Source organism: Taudactylus pleione, unplaced genomic scaffold (genome assembly GCF_031769625.1).
Source record: "Taudactylus pleione unplaced genomic scaffold, aTauple2 ptg000112l, whole genome shotgun sequence".
Taxonomy (NCBI): domain Eukaryota; kingdom Metazoa; phylum Chordata; class Amphibia; order Anura; family Myobatrachidae; genus Taudactylus; species Taudactylus pleione.
The window spans coordinates 366,253-385,760 of record NW_028284514.1 but is presented as its reverse complement, the minus strand read 5'-3'; the positions used below and the strand labels follow the sequence as shown (position 1 = coordinate 385,760).

The following is a 19,508-nucleotide window of genomic DNA, read 5'->3' as shown; positions in this document are numbered from 1 at the left end:
TCAAGTGGTATATTTCCGGCACTATCCCGCTGTCCCTTTGCAGGTCGCAGTGTCCCATGGGAGAGCTGTACTGGGGGGTGTCCCTCTGATGTATGGCTGCTGCCACAAGCCTTTTTGCAATGCGTCCCTCTCCTCCTCTCCCATTTGTGTGGAGGTGCCGGCAGCACCTGTTCCCGGGAGGAGGCTCTGCAGCTGCGGCTATTCTTCTGCATGCAGCAGCACACTCAGTGCTGCTGCGTCAGTTTTCTAAGGGGGAGAGGGGGCCAGCGGCTTCACATTAGTGCATGACCCCCGGGACCCAACACACATTCCCTCCCTTACTGCCCGCATTGGGGGCGGAGCCAATATGACAAGCCCCGCCCCCGTGGTGTATGATGCGATTCACGGGAATATGGGGGTGAGGCTTGCCATATTGGCTCCGCCCCCAATGCGGGCAGTGGGGAATACGTGTGCCGGGTCATGCCTAATGATTGGAGGAGAAGCCCGGCTCTGTTTGCAGTCTGCAACAGCAGCAACTGCTGCATCAATAGTAAGAATGTATGTGTACTGCTTTAGTGTGTGTGTATATGAGTGTGTTATTGTGTATATGTGTATACTGTGTATGTATGTGTCAATGTGTGTATATGTGTTAGTGTGGGTATGCTGCTGTATATGTGTATGTGTGTTTGCTCCTGTCTTCATGTGGTCAGGGGGGGGCCTCCGTGTGGGGCTTTCGGGGTGGCAGGTAGGCTGGACTCGGCTCGGCTCTGTGTGGCTTGAAGGGGGCCCCCGCGACTTAGTTGCCCTGGGGCCCCCACAAGCCTTAATCCGGCCCTGAAGGTATGCATAAGTCACACTTGTCAACTTGACAAAGTCCCAGAGAAGGCAGCGATGTTGGAGGTGTAGGGGGCCGTGGTGTCACAATAGAGTCATCGCTGGCCCCCTTGCCTGTTCCTGGCATTATAATCCATCAGATCCACACTTCCACCAGGACACAGACAGCATGCAAGAGACTGGCCCCTTCTCCTGGGAGTCCAAGAGAGCACCAACACTTTGTGACTATGCCAAACATTCCAGGAGAGTTGTTACGTATGATATAAGTTACTGGGGGAAGATGTACTATATTACAATATAAAGTATACTATAATGGATATAGGGTTATTTATTTTACATGACTCAGAGCCCTTCACTTTATATGCCCAGAGCCCCCTGATGCCCATATATATTTGCCCAGATCCCCCTGATGCTCCTTTACATGTATGCCTGACCAGCCAGAGGTCCCTCGTGTCCTGGCCTTGGCTTATCTGCTTCACCACTCTCCAAAGTGTCTGCTGACAATTTTCAGATGTGATTGAAGAAGACCTGTTACTGTAGGGTAGGAGTGTACTAAGCGCTCACCATATTGGTGTCTGTAGCAATCCCGGAATGGGTCTGACGGGAGCCAATTCTGAGGGTATGTCAGATGTGTGTGAGGGAAAAGGAGTCTGAGTATGTATATTACTGCTGTTTACTGTATGTGTATATTGGAGGCTCAATGCTCCTACAGAGTCAACACACGTAGTGGTGGAGATTCTGGTGGCAGGTAAGGATGCCGGGGAGATAAGTTGCCTATTTCACCCCGATATCTTGAAGAAGAGCTGTGGCCTTGGCACGAATTCAGACCCTCACCACTCAGCGCTCACATCTACGCCAGCTCTCTCCTCTGGCTATGCTGCACACACTGACTCGTCCTGTCTCAGAGGAGTCGGCTACGATCCACTCACAGTGACATCACCAAGCTCCCATCGTGGGATCCCCATACACCACCCATCAGGGATTACATAGGCTCCAATCAGAGCTGCTGATTTCCAGACTGTACAGAGGGATCCCAGGTGGGGTGGAAATCCTAAATGCACATATGCAGAGATCTTCGTTAGATCCAAATGTCCATTTCAACTTTTGTAATTCATAAATCCAATATTTTCCCTTCTTTATCCACTTTGCTGTTTGTAGTATAGAGAGATCACCAGACAATAACCCGGAGGGGCCACATCATAGGGGACTCCCTTCTTGCAAATAAAGGGTCCTTGAGTTTATTAAAGCTAATATTCCCCCATCTCTGGACTTCAAATGGATTTCTGAGGTGCAGGGCTGGCCCCTGGTGATTACCTATGAGCACGACAAGTCACCTTAAAGAGTTACCCCTGAGTCTGGGGAATGGATGTCCCCTATTTCCTCCTTGGTAACAATGTGTGCTGCATTTTGCCTAGAAGGGGAGGGGCTCAATGACCTAATTATATCAACAGCGAAATGGCATCATCAAGCCCCGCCCACACCCAGCGCCAGGAGATAGAAGATGTAAGAGGAGGAGTTTTAGGTAAGTTTCTCCTCCCATGTACTTAGCTGTGGGGGAGGCATCATCAAGCCCCGCCCACACCCAGCTTTAGGTGATGGAAGAGGATGAGTTTTAGGTGAGTCTCCTCCCATGTACTTAGCTACGGGGGGGCATCATCAAGCCCCGCCCACACCCAGCCCCAGGAGATAGAAGATGTAAGAGGAGGAGTTTTAGGTGAGTCTCCTCCCATGTACTTAGCTGCGGGGGAGGCATCATCAAGCCCCGCCCACACCCAGCCCCAGGAGATGTAAGAGGAGGAGTTTTAGGTGAGTTTCTCCTCCCATGTACTTAGCTGCCGGGGAGGCATCATCAAGCCCCGCCCACACCCAGCTCCAGGTGATGGAAGAGGAGGAGTTTTAGGTGAGTTTCTCCTCCCATGTACTTAGCTGTGGGGGGGGCATCATCAAGCCCCGCCCACACCCAGCTCCAGGTGATGGAAGAGGAGGAGTTTTAGGTGAGTCTCCTCCCATGTACTTAGCTACTGGGGAGGTGGTTAGGACCCATTATCGCACCTGGGAAATAAACGTCTATTAAGCCTCATTCTTTGCTCTCTCTCTGACGTCTTGATGAACAATGGGCCTGATTCAGAGATGAACGCTAACGCCATCGCAGCAGCTGTAAATGTCTCAGCCGCCGGGATATATAATGAGACGCCCTCCTGCGGCTTTGCAAATCCAAGCATCTGCGTACAAAGACACAGCATCGCTCGCAGATCTTTCGATAATCAGACTTCTAAGTAGCCCTGTGATTGCGTAGAATGGCCGTGTGTACTGAGACACCGGTCGCTGGAGCCACTATCACTGCGTACGGGATCATGGACGCAGACTGTGACATGCCCCAAAAATGGTTCCAACACGTCTGTATTCTTTTCTGCCACTCCCGGTTACCTCGATCAAATGTAAATCACAGACTGACGATAATCGCTATTGTTTGGGCGGGTTTCCCGTCAGTATTGGTCAGTTTCCCGTCAGTATTGGTCAGTTTCCCGTCAGTATTGGTCAGTTTCCCGTCAGTTTCTGGTCACTTTACAAACCGATCGGTAATAAATTTCTTGTTCTATAATCTGTGTAAAAATACCGAAAGTTGCTCCGATTTTCTAAACTGCTCTAAAGTTGGATTTGTGGTCGGTTTTGCGTCAGTTTTGACTTTAATAAATTTGAGATTTGCTAACTAGATGGCAAATCACACTACAAAGCTAAATGGCCCGTTAGTAAATGTACCCTGTTGTGTATTTGTTCAGTAGCTGATGTTAAGGGACTTATGGAAAACATAGATCACTCTTATTACTGTACATGGAAGTGAGAGGTTATGTACAATAACAGACATTACACCAATGTATATATGAGTATAACAAATGTTTCATGTTACCAGGTGGGTACGTGGGGCAGATGATATACACCCTGCTGCTAGACGCCGGGCGGAAAAACACTCGGGCTTTATTCCCAAACGCTGGCCGCTCCATCAGCGCAAGCCTAACACATGATGACAGGTGCCACAATCACTCCATCCACCTGCCAGTAAGTAACGTCCTGTATGTACTAAACCCACCGTACAGGGTGATATCACTAACCTCACATCTTCTCTCTCTGCATCTCAGGAGTGTGTGACTGACGCCCTCTACCCGCTACGGGTCGCCCTAAATTTCTCCATAAGTGGAAATGTCGCCCTGATGGAGAATTCGCAAACCAATTACTCTAGAGAGGTACAAAGCAGAGCTGGATTAGGGCTCCAAAGGGTCCTAGGAAAGATACTGGCTTGGGGCCCCACATTGATGTGTGTATATATATATATATATATATATATATAAATACTGTACATACAAGATATACACAGGACTATATTTTAGCAGGAACAAGCAGGAACTTAGGGCCTGATTCAGAGCCGGACGCTATTTGTGCTCGCTCGTTCAGAAAAAGGGGGAGGCTATTTAAATGAACCGTTCGCTCTTTGCGGTCTGTTGCCGCCTCTATATCTGAACGAGCGAACAAAACATGCGGTCGTTATTTTGAAAAATACGCCTCCTGGCCACTCGCATCATACGTCATGTCCGCTATTTAATAGATTAATCGAGTACATCGAACAGCGTATGAACTGCTCGCTATTCTTGTGGTTGGTTTTTCCTACCGCAATCATGCGAGCAGTTCTGACCCAACTGACGTGGTCAATGACGCTGCTTTGTTAATTATGAACACCCTTAAAACGCCCGTTTTGACCTTTAAGCACGCCTGCGTTCTGATCTCCACTCCCCGTTACCAGAAAAATAGTCCTGTATATATCTATCACTCACACAGATCTCCTCCCCTCACACTGAGACACAGATCTCCTCCCCTCACACAGATCTCCTCCCCTCACACAGATCTCCTCCCCTCACACAGATCTCCTCCCCTAACACTGATCTCCTCCCCTCACACAGATCTCCTCCCCTCACACAGATCTCCTCCCTTCACACTGATCTCCTCCCTTCACACAGATTTCCTCCCCTCACACTGATCTCCTCCCTTCACACTGATCTCCTCCCCTCACACCGATCTCCTCCCTTCACACTGATCTCCTCCCCTCACACTGATCTTCTCTCCTCACACAGATTTCCTCCCCTCACACTGATCTCCTCCCCTCACACTGACACACAGATCTCCTCCCCTCACACAGATCTCCTCCCCTCACACAGATCTCCTCCCCTCACACAGATCTCCTCCCCTCACACAGATCTCCCCTCACACTGATCTCCTCCCCTCACACTGATCTCCTCCCCTCACACAGATCTCCTCCCCTCACACTGATCTCCTCCCCTCATACAGATCTCCTCCCCTCACACAGATTTCCTCCCCACACACAGAAGTCCTCCCCTCACACAGATCTCCTCCCCTCACACAGATCTCCTCCCCTCACACAGATCTCCCCTCACACTGATCTCATCCCCTCACACAGATCTCCTCCCCTCACACAGATCTCCCCTCACACTGATCTCCTCCCATCACACTGATCTCCTCCCCTCACACTGATCTCCTCCCCACACACTGATCTCCCCCTTCACACTGATCTCCTCCCCTCACACAGATCTCCTCCCCTCACACTGATCTCCTCCCTTCACACAGATTTCCTCCCCTCACACTGATCTCCTCCCCTCACACTGACACACAGATCTCCTCCCCTCACACAGATCTCCTCCCCTCACACTGACACACAGATCTCCTCCCCTCACACTGATCTCCTCACTTCACACAGATCTCCTCCCCTCACACTGACACACAGATCTCCTCCCCTCACACTGATCTCCTCCCCTCACACTGAGACACAGATCTCCTCCCCTCACACAGATCTCCTCCCCTCACACTGACACACAGATCTCCTCCCCTCACACAGATCTCCTCCCCTCACACTGACACACAGATCTCCTCCCTTCACACAGATTTCCTCCCCTCACACTGATCTCCTCCCCTCACACAGATCTCCTCCCCTCACACTGACACACAGATCTCCTCCCCTCACACAGATCTCCTCCCCTCACACAGATCTCCTCCCCTAACACTGATCTCCTCCCCTCACACTGATCTCCTCCCCTCACACAGATCTCCTCCCCTCACACAGATCTCCTCCCTTCACACTGATCTCCTCCCTTCACACAGATTTCCTCCCCTCACACTGATCTCCTCCCCTCACACTGACACACAGATCTCCTCCCCTCACACAGATCTCCTCCCCTCACACAGATCTCCTCCCCTCACACAGATCTCCCCTCACACTGATCTCCTCCCCTCACACTGATCTCCTCCCCTCACACAGATCTCCTCCCCTCACACTGATCTCCTCCCCTCATACAGATCTCCTCCCCTCACACAGATCTCCTCCCCTCACACAGATTTCCTCCCCACACACAGAAGTCCTCCCCTCACACAGATCTCCTCCCCTCACACAGATCTCCTCCCCTCACACAGATCTCCCCTCACACTGATCTCATCCCCTCACACAGATCTCCTCCCCTCACACAGATCTCCCCTCACACTGATCTCCTCCCATCACACTGATCTCCTCCCCTCACACTGATCTCCTCCCCACACACTGATCTCCCCCTTCACACTGATCTCCTCCCCTCACACAGATCTCCTCCCCTCACACTGATCTCCTCCCTTCACACAGATTTCCTCCCCTCACACTGATCTCCTCCCCTCACACTGACACACAGATCTCCTCCCCTTACACAGATCTCCTCCCCTCACACTGACACACAGATCTCCTCCCCTCACACTGATCTCCTCACTTCACACAGATCTCCTCCCCTCACACTGACACACAGATCTCCTCCCCTCACACTGATCTCCTCCCCTCACACTGAGACACAGATCTCCTCCCCTCACACAGATCTCCTCCCCTCACACTGACACACAGATCTCCTCCCCTCACACAGATCTCCTCCCCTCACACTGACACACAGATCTCCTCCCTTCACACAGATTTCCTCCCCTCACACTGATCTCCTCCCCTCACACTGATCTCCTCCCCTCACACTGACACACAGATCTCCTCCCCTCACACAGATCTCCTCCCCTCACACTGACACACAGATCTCCTCCCTTCACACAGATTTCCTCCCCTCACACTGATCTCCTCCCCTCACACTGACACACAGATCTCCTCCCATCACACAGATCTCCTCCCCTCACACTGACACACAGATCTCCTCCCCTCAGACAGATCTCCTCCCTTCACACTGATCTCCTCCCCTCACACAGATCTCCTCCCCTCACACATATCTCCTCCCCTCACACAGATCTCCTCCCTTCATACTGATCTCCTCCCCTCACACAGATCTCCTCCCCTCACACAGATCTCCCCTCACACTGATCTCCTCCCCTCACACTGATCTCCTCCCCTCACACAAATCTCCTCCCCTCACACAGATCTCCCCTCACACTGATCTCCTCCCCTCACACTGATCTCCTCCCCTCACACAGACCTCCTCCCCTCACACTGATCTCCTCCCCTCACTCAGATCTCCTCCCCTCACACAGATCTCCTCCCCTCACACAGATTTCCTCCCCACACACAGAACTCCTCCCCTCACACAGATCTCCTCCCCTCACACAGATCTCCTCCCCTCACACAGATCTCCCCTCACACTGATCTCCTCCCCTCACACAGATCTCCTCCCCTCACACAGATCTCCCCTCACACTGATCTCCTCCCATCACACTGATCTCCTCCCCTCACACTGATCTCCTCCCCACACACTGATCTCCCCCTTCACACTGATCTCCTCCCCTCACACAGATCTCCTCCCCTCACACTGATCTCCTCCCTTCACACAGATTTCCTCCCCTCACACTGATCTCCTCCCCTCACACTGATCTCCTCCCCTCACACTGACACACAGATCTCCTCCCCTCACACAGATCTCCTCCCCTCACACTGACACACAGATCTCCTCCCCTCACACTGACACACTGATCTCCTCACTTCACACAGATCTCCTCCCCTCACACTGACACACAGATCTCCTCCCCTCACACTGATCTCCTCCCCTCACACTGAGACACAGATCTCCTCCCCTCACACAGATCTCCTCCCCTCACACTGACACACACATCTCCTCCCCTCACACAGATCTCCTCCCCTCACACTGACACACAGATCTCCTCCCTTCACACAGATTTCCTCCCCTCACACTGATCTCCTCCCCTCACACTGACACACAGATCTCCTCCCCTCACACAGATCTCCTCCCCTCACACTGACACACAGATCTCCTCCCCTCACACAGATCTCCTCCCCTCACACAGATCTCCTCCCCTAACACTGATCTCCTCCCCTCACACTGATCTCCTCCCCTCACACTGATCTCCTCCCCTCACACAGATCTCCTCCCTTCACACTGATCTCCTCCCCTCACACAGATCTCCTCCCCTCACACTGATCTCCTCCCCTCACACTGATCTCCTCCCCTCACACTGATCTCCTCCCCTCACACTGATCTCCTCCCCTCACACAGATCTCCTCCCCTCACACAGATCTCCTCCCCACACACAGATCTCCTCCCCACACACAGATCTCCTCCCCTCACACAGATCTCCTCCCCTCACACAGATCTCCTCCCCTCACACAGATCTCCCCTCACACTGATCTCATCCCCTCACACAGATCTCCTCCCCTCACACAGATCTCCCCTCACACTGATCTCCTCCCATCACACTGATCTCCTCCCCTCACACTGATCTCCCCCTTCACACAGATCTCCTCCCCTCACACAGATCTCCTCCCCTCACACTGACACACAGATCTCCTCCCTTCACACAGACTTCCTCCCCTCACACTGATCTCCTCCCCTCACACTGATCTCCTCCCCTCACACTGACACACAGATCTCCTCCCCTCACACAGATCTCCTCCCCTCACACTGACACACAGATCTCCTCCCTTCACACAGATTTCCTCCCCTCACACTGATCTCCTCACCTCACACTGACACACAGATCTCCTCCCCTCACACAGATCTCCTCCCCTCACACTGACACACAGATCTCCTCCCTTCACACAGATCTCCTCCCTTCACACTGATCTCCTCCCCTCACACTGATCTCCTCCCCTCACACAGATCTCCTCCCCTCACACATATCTCCTCCCCTCACACAGATCTCCTCCCTTCATACTGATCTCCTCCCCTCACACAGATCTCCTCCCCTCACACAGATCTCCCCTCACACTGATCTCCTCCCCTCACACTGATCTCCTCCCCTCACACAGATCTCCCCTCACACTGATCTCCTCCCCTCACACTGATCTCCTCCCCTCACACTGATCTCCTCCCCTCACACTGATCTCCTCCCCTCACACAGATATCCTCCCCTCACACAGATCTCCTCCCCTCACACTGATCTCCTCCCCTCACACAGATCTCCTCCCCTCACACAGATCTCCCCTCACACTGATCTCCTCCCATCACACTGATCTCCTCCCCTCACACTGATCTCCTCCCCACACACTGATCTCCCCCTTCACACTGATCTCCTCCCTTCACACAGATCTCCTCCCCTCACACTGATCTCCTCCCTTCACACAGATTTCCTCCCCTCACACTGATCTCCTCCCCTCACACTGATCTCCTCCCCTCACACTGACACACAGATCTCCTCCCCTCACACAGATCTACCCCCCTCACACTGACACACAGATCTCCTCCCCTCACACTGACACACTGATCTCCTCACTTCACACAGATCTCCTCCCCTCACACTGACACACAGATCTCCTCCCCTCACACTGATCTCCTCCCCTCACACTGAGACACAGATCTCCTCCCCTCACACAGATCTCCTCCCCTCACACTGACACACAGATCTCCTCCCCTCACACAGATCTCCTCCCCTCACACTGACACACAGATCTCCTCCCTTCACACAGATTTCCTCCCCTCACACTGATCTCCTCCCCTCACACTGACACACAGATCTCCTCCCCTCACACAGATCTCCTCCCCTCACACTGACACACAGATCTCCTCCCCTCACACAGATCTCCTCCCCTAACACTGATCTCCTCCCCTCACACTGATCTCCTCCCCTCACACAGATCTCCTCCCTTCACACTGATCTCCTCCCCTCACACAGATCTCCTCCCCTCACACAGATCTCCCCTCACACTGATCCCCTCCCCTCACACTGATCTCCTCCCCTCACACAGATCTCCTCCCCTCACACTGATCTCCTCCCCTCACACAGATCTCCTCCCCTCACACAGATCTCCTCCCCACACACAGAACTCCTCCCCTCACACAGATCTCCTCCCCTCACACAGATCTCCTCCCCTCACACAGATCTCCTCCCCTCACACAGATCTCCCCTCACACTGATCTCATCCCCTCACACAGATCTCCTCCCCTCACACAGATCTCCCCTCACACTGATCTCCTCCCATCACACTGATCTCCTCCCCTCACACTGATCTCCTCCCCACACACTGATCTCCCCCTTCACACTGATCTCCTCCCCTCACACAGATCTCCTCCCCTCACACTGATCTCCTCCCTTCACACAGATTTCCTCCCCTCACACTGATCTCCTCCCCTCACACTGACACACAGATCTCCTCCCCTCACACAGATCTCCTCCCCTCACACTGACACAAAGATCTCCTCCCCTCACACTGACACACTGATCTCCTCACTTCACACAGATCTCCTCCCCTCACACTGACACACAGATCTCCTCCCCTCACACTGATCTCCTCCCCTCACACTGAGACACAGATCTCCTCCCCTCACACAGATCTCCTCCCCTCACACTGACACACATCTCCTCCCCTCACACAGATCTCCTCCCCTCACACTGACACACAGATCTCCTCCCTTCACACAGATTTCCTCCCCTCACACTGATCTCCTCCCCTCACACTGATCTCCTCCCCTCACACTGACACACAGATCTCCTCCCCTCACACAGATCTCCTCCCCTCACACTGACACACAGATCTCCTCCCCTCACACAGATCTCCTCCCCTAACACTGATCTCCTCCCCTCACACTGATCTCCTCCCCTCACACATATCTCCTCCCCTCACACAGATCTCCTCCCTTCATACTGATCTCCTCCCCTCACACAGATCTCCTCCCCTCACACAGATCTCCCCTCACACTGATCTCCTCCCCTCACACTGATCTCCTCCCCTCACACAGATCTCCTCCCCTCACACAGATCTCCCCTCACACTGATCTCCTCCCCTCACACAGATCTCCTCCCCTCACACTGATCTCCTCCCCTCACACAGATCTCCTCCCCTCACACAGATCTCCTCCCGTCACACAGATTTCCTCCCCACACACAGAACTCCTCCCCTCACACAGATCTCCTCCCCTCACACAGATCTCCTCCCCTCACACAGATCTCCCCTCACACTGATCTCCTCCCCTCACACAGATCTCCTCCCCTCACACAGATCTCCCCTCACACTGATCTCCTCCCATCACACTGATCTCCTCCCCTCACACTGATCTCCTCCCCACACACTGATCTCCCCCTTCACACTGATCTCCTCCCCTCACACAGATCTCCTCCCCTCACACTGATCTCCTCCCTTCACACAGATTTCCTCCCCTCACACTGATCTCCTCCCCTCACACTGATCTCCTCCCCTCACACTGACACACAGATCTCCTCCCCTCACACAGATCTCCTCCCCTCACACTGACACACAGATCTCCTCCCCTCACACTGACACACTGATCTCCTCACTTCACACAGATCTCCTCCCCTCACACTGACACACAGATCTCCTCCCCTCACACTGATCTCCTCCCCTCACACTGAGACACAGATCTCCTCCCCTCACACAGATCTCCTCCCCTCACACTGACACACAGATCTCCTCCCCTCACAGAGATCTCCTCCCCTCACACTGACACACAGATCTCCTCCCTTCACACAGATTTCCTCCCCTCACACTGATCTCCTCCCCTCACACTGAGACACAGATCTCCTCCCCTCACACAGATCTCCTCCCCTCACACTGACACACAGATCTCCTCCCCTCACACAGATCTCCTCCCCTCACACTGACACACAGATCTCCTCCCTTCACACAGATTTCCTCCCCTCACACTGATCTCCTCCCCTCACACTGATCTCCTCCCCTCACACTGACACACAGATCTCCTCCCCTCACACAGATCTCCTCCCCTCACACTGACACACAGATCTCCTCCCCTCACACAGATATCCTCCCCTAACACTGATCTCCTCTCCTCACACTGATCTCCTCCCCTCACACATATCTCCTCCCCTCACACAGATCTCCTCCCTTCATACTGATCTCCTCCCCTCACACAGATCTCCTCCCCTCACACAGATCTCCCCTCACACTGATCTCCTCCCCTCACACTGATCTCCTCCCCTCACACAGATCTCCTCCCCTCACACAGATCTCCCCTCACACTGATCTCCTCCCCTCACACTGATCTCCACCCCTCACACAGATCTCCTCCCCTCACACTGATCTCCTCCCCTCACACAGATCTCCTCCCCTCACACAGATCTCCTCCCGTCACACAGATTTCCTCCCCACACACAGAAATCCTCCCCTCACACAGATCTCCTCCCCTCACACAGATCTCCTCCCCTCACACAGATCTCCCCTCACACTGATCTCCTCCCCTCACACAGATCTCCTCCCCTCACACAGATCTCCCCTCACACTGATCTCCTCCCATCACACTGATTTCCTCCCCTCACACTGATCTCCTCCCCACACACTGATCTCCCCCTTCACACTGATCTCCTCCCCTCACACAGATCTCCTCCCCTCACACTGATCTCCTCCCTTCACACAGATTTCCTCCCCTCACACTGATCTCCTCCCCTCACACTGATCTCCTCCCCTCACACTGACACACAGATCTCCTCCCCTCACACAGATCTCCTCCCCTCACACTGACACACAGATCTCCTCCCCTCACACTGACACACTGATCTCCTCACTTCACACAGATCTCCTCCCCTCACACTGACACACAGATCTCCTCCCCTCACACTGATCTCCTCCCCTCACACTGAGACACAGATCTCCTCCCCTCACACAGATCTCCTCCCCTCACACTGACACACAGATCTCCTCCCCTCACACAGATCTCCTCCCCTCACACTGACACATAGATCTCCTCCCTTCACACAGATTTCCTCCCCTCACACTGATCTCCTCGCCTCACTGATCTCCTCCCCTCACACTGACACACAGATCTCCTCCCCTCACACAGATCTCCTCCCCTCACACCGACACACAGATCTCCTCCCCTCACACAGATCTCCTCCCCTAACACTGATCTCCTCCCCTCACACTGATCTCCTCCCCTCACACAGATCTCCTCCCCTCACACAGATCTCCTCCCTTCATACTGATCTCCTCCCCTCACACAGATCTCCTCCCCTCACACAGATCTCCCCTCACACTGATCTCCTCCCCTCACACTGATCTCCTCCCCTCACACAGATCTCCTCCCCTCACACAGATCTCCCCTCACACAGATCTCCTCCCCTCACACAGATCTCCTCCCCTAACACTGATCTCCTCTCCTAACACTGATCTCCTCCCCTCACACATATCTCCTCCCCTCACACAGATCTCCTCCCTTCATACTGATCTCCTCCCCTCACACAGATCTCCTCCCCTCACACAGATCTCCCCTCACACTGATCTCCTCCCCTCACACTGATCTCCTCCCCTCACACAGATCTCCTCCCCTCACACTGATCTCCTCCCCTCACACAGATCTCCTCCCCTCACACTGACACACAGATCTCCTCCCCTCACACTGACACACTGATCTCCTCACTTCACACAGATCTCCTCCCCTCACACTGACACACAGACCTCCTCCCCTCACACTGATCTCCTCCCCTCACACTGAGACACAGATCTCCTCCCCTCACACAGATCTCCTCCCCTCACACTGACACACAGATCTCCTCCCCTCACACAGATCTCCTCCCCTCACACTGACACACAGATCTCCTCCCTTCACACAGATTTCCTCCCCTCACACTGATCTCCTCCCCCTCACACTGATCTCCTCCCCTCACACTGACACACAGATCTCCTCCCCTCACACAGATCTCCTCCCCTCACACAGATCTCCTCCCCTCACACTGACACACAGATCTCCTCCCCTCACACAGATCTCCTCCCCTCACACAGATCTCCTCCCCTAACACTGATCTCCTCCCCTCACACTGATCTCCTCCCCTCACACAGATCTCCTCCCCTCACACAGATCTCCTCCCTTCACACTGATCTCCTCCCCTCACACAGATCTCCTCCCCTCACACAGATCTCCCCTCACACTGATCTCCTCCCCTCACACTGATCTCCTCCCCTCACACAGATCTCCTCCCCTCACACAGATCTCCCCTCACACTGATCTCCTCCCCTCACACTGATCTCCTCCCCTCACACTGATCTCCTCCCCTCACACTGATCTCCTCCCCTCACACAGATTTCCTCCCCTCACACAGATCTCCTCCCCTCACACAGATTTCCTCCCCACACACAGAACTCCTCCCCTCACACAGATCTCATCCCCTCACACAGATCTCCTCCCCTCACACAGATCTCCCCTCACACTGATCTGCTCCCCTCACACAGATCTCCTCCCCTCACACTTATCTCCTCCCCTCACACAGATTTCCTCCCCGCACACTGATCTCCACCCCGCACACTGATCTCCTGACCGCACACTGATCTCCTCCCCTCTCACAGATCTCCTCCCCTCACACAGATCTCCTCCCCTCACACAGATCTCCCCTCACACTGATCTCCTCCCCTCACACTGATCTCCTCCCCTCACACTGATCTCCTCCCCTCACACTGACACACAGATCTCCTCCCCTCACACAGATCTCCTCCCCTCACACTGACACACAGATCTCCTCCCTTCACACAGATTTCCTCCCCTCACACTGATCTCCTCACCTCACACTGACACACAGATCTCCTCCCCTCACACAGATCTCCTCCCCTCACACTGACACACAGATCTCCTCCCTTCACACAGATCTCCTCCCTTCACACTGATCTCCTCCCCTCACACTGATCTCCTCCCCTCACACAGATCTCCTCCCCTCACACATATCTCCTCCCCTCACACAGATCTCCTCCCTTCATACTGATCTCCTCCCCTCACACAGATCTCCTCCCCTCACACAGATCTCCCCTCACACTGATCTCCTCCCCTCACACTGATCTCCTCCCCTCACACAGATCTCCCCTCACACTGATCTCCTCCCCTCACACTGATCTCCTCCCCTCACACTGATCTCCTCCCCTCACACTGATCTCCTCCCCTCACACAGATCTCCTCCCCTCACACAGATCTCCTCCCCTCACACTGATCTCCTCCCCTCACACAGATCTCCTCCCCTCACACAGATCTCCCCTCACACTGATCTCCTCCCATCACACTGATCTCCTCCCCTCACACTGATCTCCTCCCCACACACTGATCTCCCCCTTCACACTGATCTCCTCCCCTCACACAGATCTCCTCCCCTCACACTGATCTCCTCCCTTCACACAGATTTCCTCCCCTCACACTGATCTCCTCCCCTCACACTGATCTCCTCCCCTCACACTGACACACAGATCTCCTCCCCTCACACAGATCTCCCCCCCTCACACTGACACACAGATCTCCTCCCCTCACACTGACACACTGATCTCCTCACTTCACACAGATCTCCTCCCCTCACACTGACACACAGATCTCCTCCCCTCACACTGATCTCCTCCCCTCACACTGAGACACAGATCTCCTCCCCTCACACAGATCTCCTCCCCTCACACTGACACACAGATCTCCTCCCCTCACACAGATCTCCCCTCACACTGACACACAGATCTCCTCCCTTCACACAGATTTCCTCCCCTCACACTGATCTCCTCCCCTCACACTGACACACAGATCTCCTCCCCTCACACAGATCTCCTCCCCTCACACTGACACACAGATCTCCTCCCCTCACACAGATCTCCTCCCCTAACACTGATCTCCTCCCCTCACACTGATCTCCTCCCCTCACACAGATCTCCTCCCTTCACACTGATCTCCTCCCCTCACACAGATCTCCTCCCCTCACACAGATCTCCCCTCACACTGATCCCCTCCCCTCACACTGATCTCCTCCCCTCACACAGATCTCCTCCCCTCACACTGATCTCCTCCCCTCACACAGATCTCCTCCCCTCACACAGATCTCCTCCCCACACACAGAACTCCTCCCCTCACACAGATCTCCTCCCCTCACACAGATCTCCTCCCCTCACACAGATCTCCTCCCCTCACACAGATCTCCCCTCACACTGATCTCATCCCCTCACACAGATCTCCTCCCCTCACACAGATCTCCCCTCACACTGATCTCCTCCCATCACACTGATCTCCTCCCCTCACACTGATCTCCTCCCCACACACTGATCTCCCCCTTCACACTGATCTCCTCCCCTCACACAGATCTCCTCCCCTCACACTGATCTCCTCCCTTCACACAGATTTCCTCCCCTCACACTGATCTCCTCCCCTCACACTGACACACAGATCTCCTCCCCTCACACAGATCTCCTCCCCTCACACTGACACAAAGATCTCCTCCCCTCACACTGACACACTGATCTCCTCACTTCACACAGATCTCCTCCCCTCACACTGACACACAGATCTCCTCCCCTCACACTGATCTCCTCCCCTCACACTGAGACACAGATCTCCTCCCCTCACACAGATCTCCTCCCCTCACACTGACACACATCTCCTCCCCTCACACAGATCTCCTCCCCTCACACTGACACACAGATCTCCTCCCTTCACACAGATTTCCTCCCCTCACACTGATCTCCTCCCCTCACACTGATCTCCTCCCCTCACACTGACACACAGATCTCCTCCCCTCACACAGATCTCCTCCCCTCACACTGACACACAGATCTCCTCCCCTCACACAGATCTCCTCCCCTAACACTGATCTCCTCCCCTCACACTGATCTCCTCCCCTCACACATATCTCCTCCCCTCACACAGATCTCCTCCCTTCATACTGATCTCCTCCCCTCACACAGATCTCCTCCCCTCACACAGATCTCCCCTCACACTGATCTCCTCCCCTCACACTGATCTCCTCCCCTCACACAGATCTCCTCCCCTCACACAGATCTCCCCTCACACTGATCTCCTCCCCTCACACAGATCTCCTCCCCTCACACTGATCTCCTCCCCTCACACAGATCTCCTCCCCTCACACAGATCTCCTCCCGTCACACAGATTTCCTCCCCACACACAGAACTCCTCCCCTCACACAGATCTCCTCCCCTCACACAGATCTCCTCCCCTCACACAGATCTCCCCTCACACTGATCTCCTCCCCTCACACAGATCTCCTCCCCTCACACAGATCTCCCCTCACACTGATCTCCTCCCATCACACTGATCTCCTCCCCTCACACTGATCTCCTCCCCACACACTGATCTCCCCCTTCACACTGATCTCCTCCCCTCACACAGATCTCCTCCCCTCACACTGATCTCCTCCCTTCACACAGATTTCCTCCCCTCACACTGATCTCCTCCCCTCACACTGATCTCCTCCCCTCACACTGACACACAGATCTCCTCCCCTCACACAGATCTCCTCCCCTCACACTGACACACAGATCTCCTCCCCTCACACTGACACACTGATCTCCTCACTTCACACAGATCTCCTCCCCTCACACTGACACACAGATCTCCTCCCCTCACACTGATCTCCTCCCCTCACACTGAGACACAGATCTCCTCCCCTCACACAGATCTCCTCCCCTCACACTGACACACAGATCTCCTCCCCTCACACAGATCTCCTCCCCTCACACTGACACACAGATCTCCTCCCTTCACACAGATTTCCTCCCCTCACACTGATCTCCTCCCCTCACACTGATCTCCTCCCCTCACACTGACACACAGATCTCCTCCCCTCACACAGATCTCCTCCCCTCACACTGACACACAGATCTCCTCCCCTCACACAGATATCCTCCCCTAACACTGATCTCCTCTCCTCACACTGATCTCCTCCCCTCACACATATCTCCTCCCCTCACACAGATCTCCTCCCTTCATACTGATCTCCTCCCCTCACACAGATCTCCTCCCCTCACACAGATCTCCCCTCACACTGATCTCCTCCCCTCACACTGATCTCCTCCCCTCACACAGATCTCCTCCCCTCACACAGATCTCCCCTCACACTGATCTCCTCCCCTCACACTGATCTCCACCCCTCACACAGATCTCCTCCCCTCACACTGATCTCCTCCCCTCACACAGATCTCCTCCCCTCACACAGATCTCCTCCCGTCACACAGATTTCCTCCCCACACACAGAAATCCTCCCCTCACACAGATCTCCTCCCCTCACACAGATCTCCTCCCCTCACACAGATCTCCCCTCACACTGATCTCCTCCCCTCACACAGATCTCCTCCCCTCACACAGATCTCCCCTCACACTGATCTCCTCCCATCACACTGATTTCCTCCCCTCACACTGATCTCCTCCCCACACACTGATCTCCCCCTTCACACTGATCTCCTCCCCTCACACAGATCTCCTCCCCTCACACTGATCTCCTCCCTTCACACAGATTTCCTCCCCTCACACTGATCTCCTCCCCTCACACTGATCTCCTCCCCTCACACTGACACACAGATCTCCTCCCCTCACACAGATCTCCTCCCCTCACACTGACACACAGATCTCCTCCCCTCACACTGACACACTGATCTCCTCACTTCACACAGATCTCCTCCCCTCACACTGACACACAGATCTCCTCCCCTCACACTGATCTCCTCCCCTCACACTGAGACACAGATCTCCTCCCCTCACACAGATCTCCTCCCCTCACACTGACACACAGATCTCCTCCCCTCACACAGATCTCCTCCCCTCACACTGACACATAGATCTCCTCCCTTCACACAGATTTCCTCCCCTCACACTGATCTCCTCCCCTCACTGATCTCCTCCCCTCACACTGACACACAGATCTCCTCCCCTCACACAGATCTCCTCCCCTCACACTGACACACAGATCTCCTCCCCTCACACAGATCTCCTCCCCTAACACTGATCTCCTCCCCTCACACTGATCTCCTCCCCTCACACAGATCTCCTCCCCTCACACAGATCTCCTCCCTTCATACTGATCTCCTCCCCTCACACAGATCTCCTCCCCTCACACAGATCTCCCCTCACACTGATCTCCTCCCCTCACACTGATCTCCTCCCCTCACACAGATCTCCTCCCCTCACACAGATCTCCCCTCACACAGATCTCCTCCCCTCACACAGATCTCCTCCCCTAACACTGATCTCCTCTCCTAACACTGATCTCCTCCCTCACACATATCTCCTCCCCTCACACAGATCTCCTCCCTTCATACTGATCTCCTCCCCTCACACAGATCTCCTCCCCTCACACAGATCTCCCCTCACACTGATCTCCTCCCCTCACACTGATCTCCTCCCCTCACACAGATCTCCTCCCCCTCACACTGATCTCCTCCCCTCACACAGATCTCCTCCCCTCACACTGACACACAGATCTCCTCCCCTCACACTGACACACTGATCTCCTCACT

The 19,508-nt window shown here is 54.3% G+C and overlaps 1 protein-coding gene across 1 annotated transcript in view; it reads left to right on the top strand.

Annotated features, from left to right (window-relative positions):
• LOC148525138 (integrin alpha-X-like) overlaps window positions 1-19,508 on the top strand; it is a 435,626-nt gene that overhangs the window by 354,358 nt on the left and 61,760 nt on the right. Inside the window, exons 14-15 of the mRNA XM_088471180.1 lie at window positions 3,725-3,870; window positions 3,951-4,055. Coding sequence (XP_088327306.1) covers window positions 3,725-3,870; window positions 3,951-4,055 — 251 coding nt within the window. The remainder of the gene's footprint in view (window positions 1-3,724; window positions 3,871-3,950; window positions 4,056-19,508) is intronic.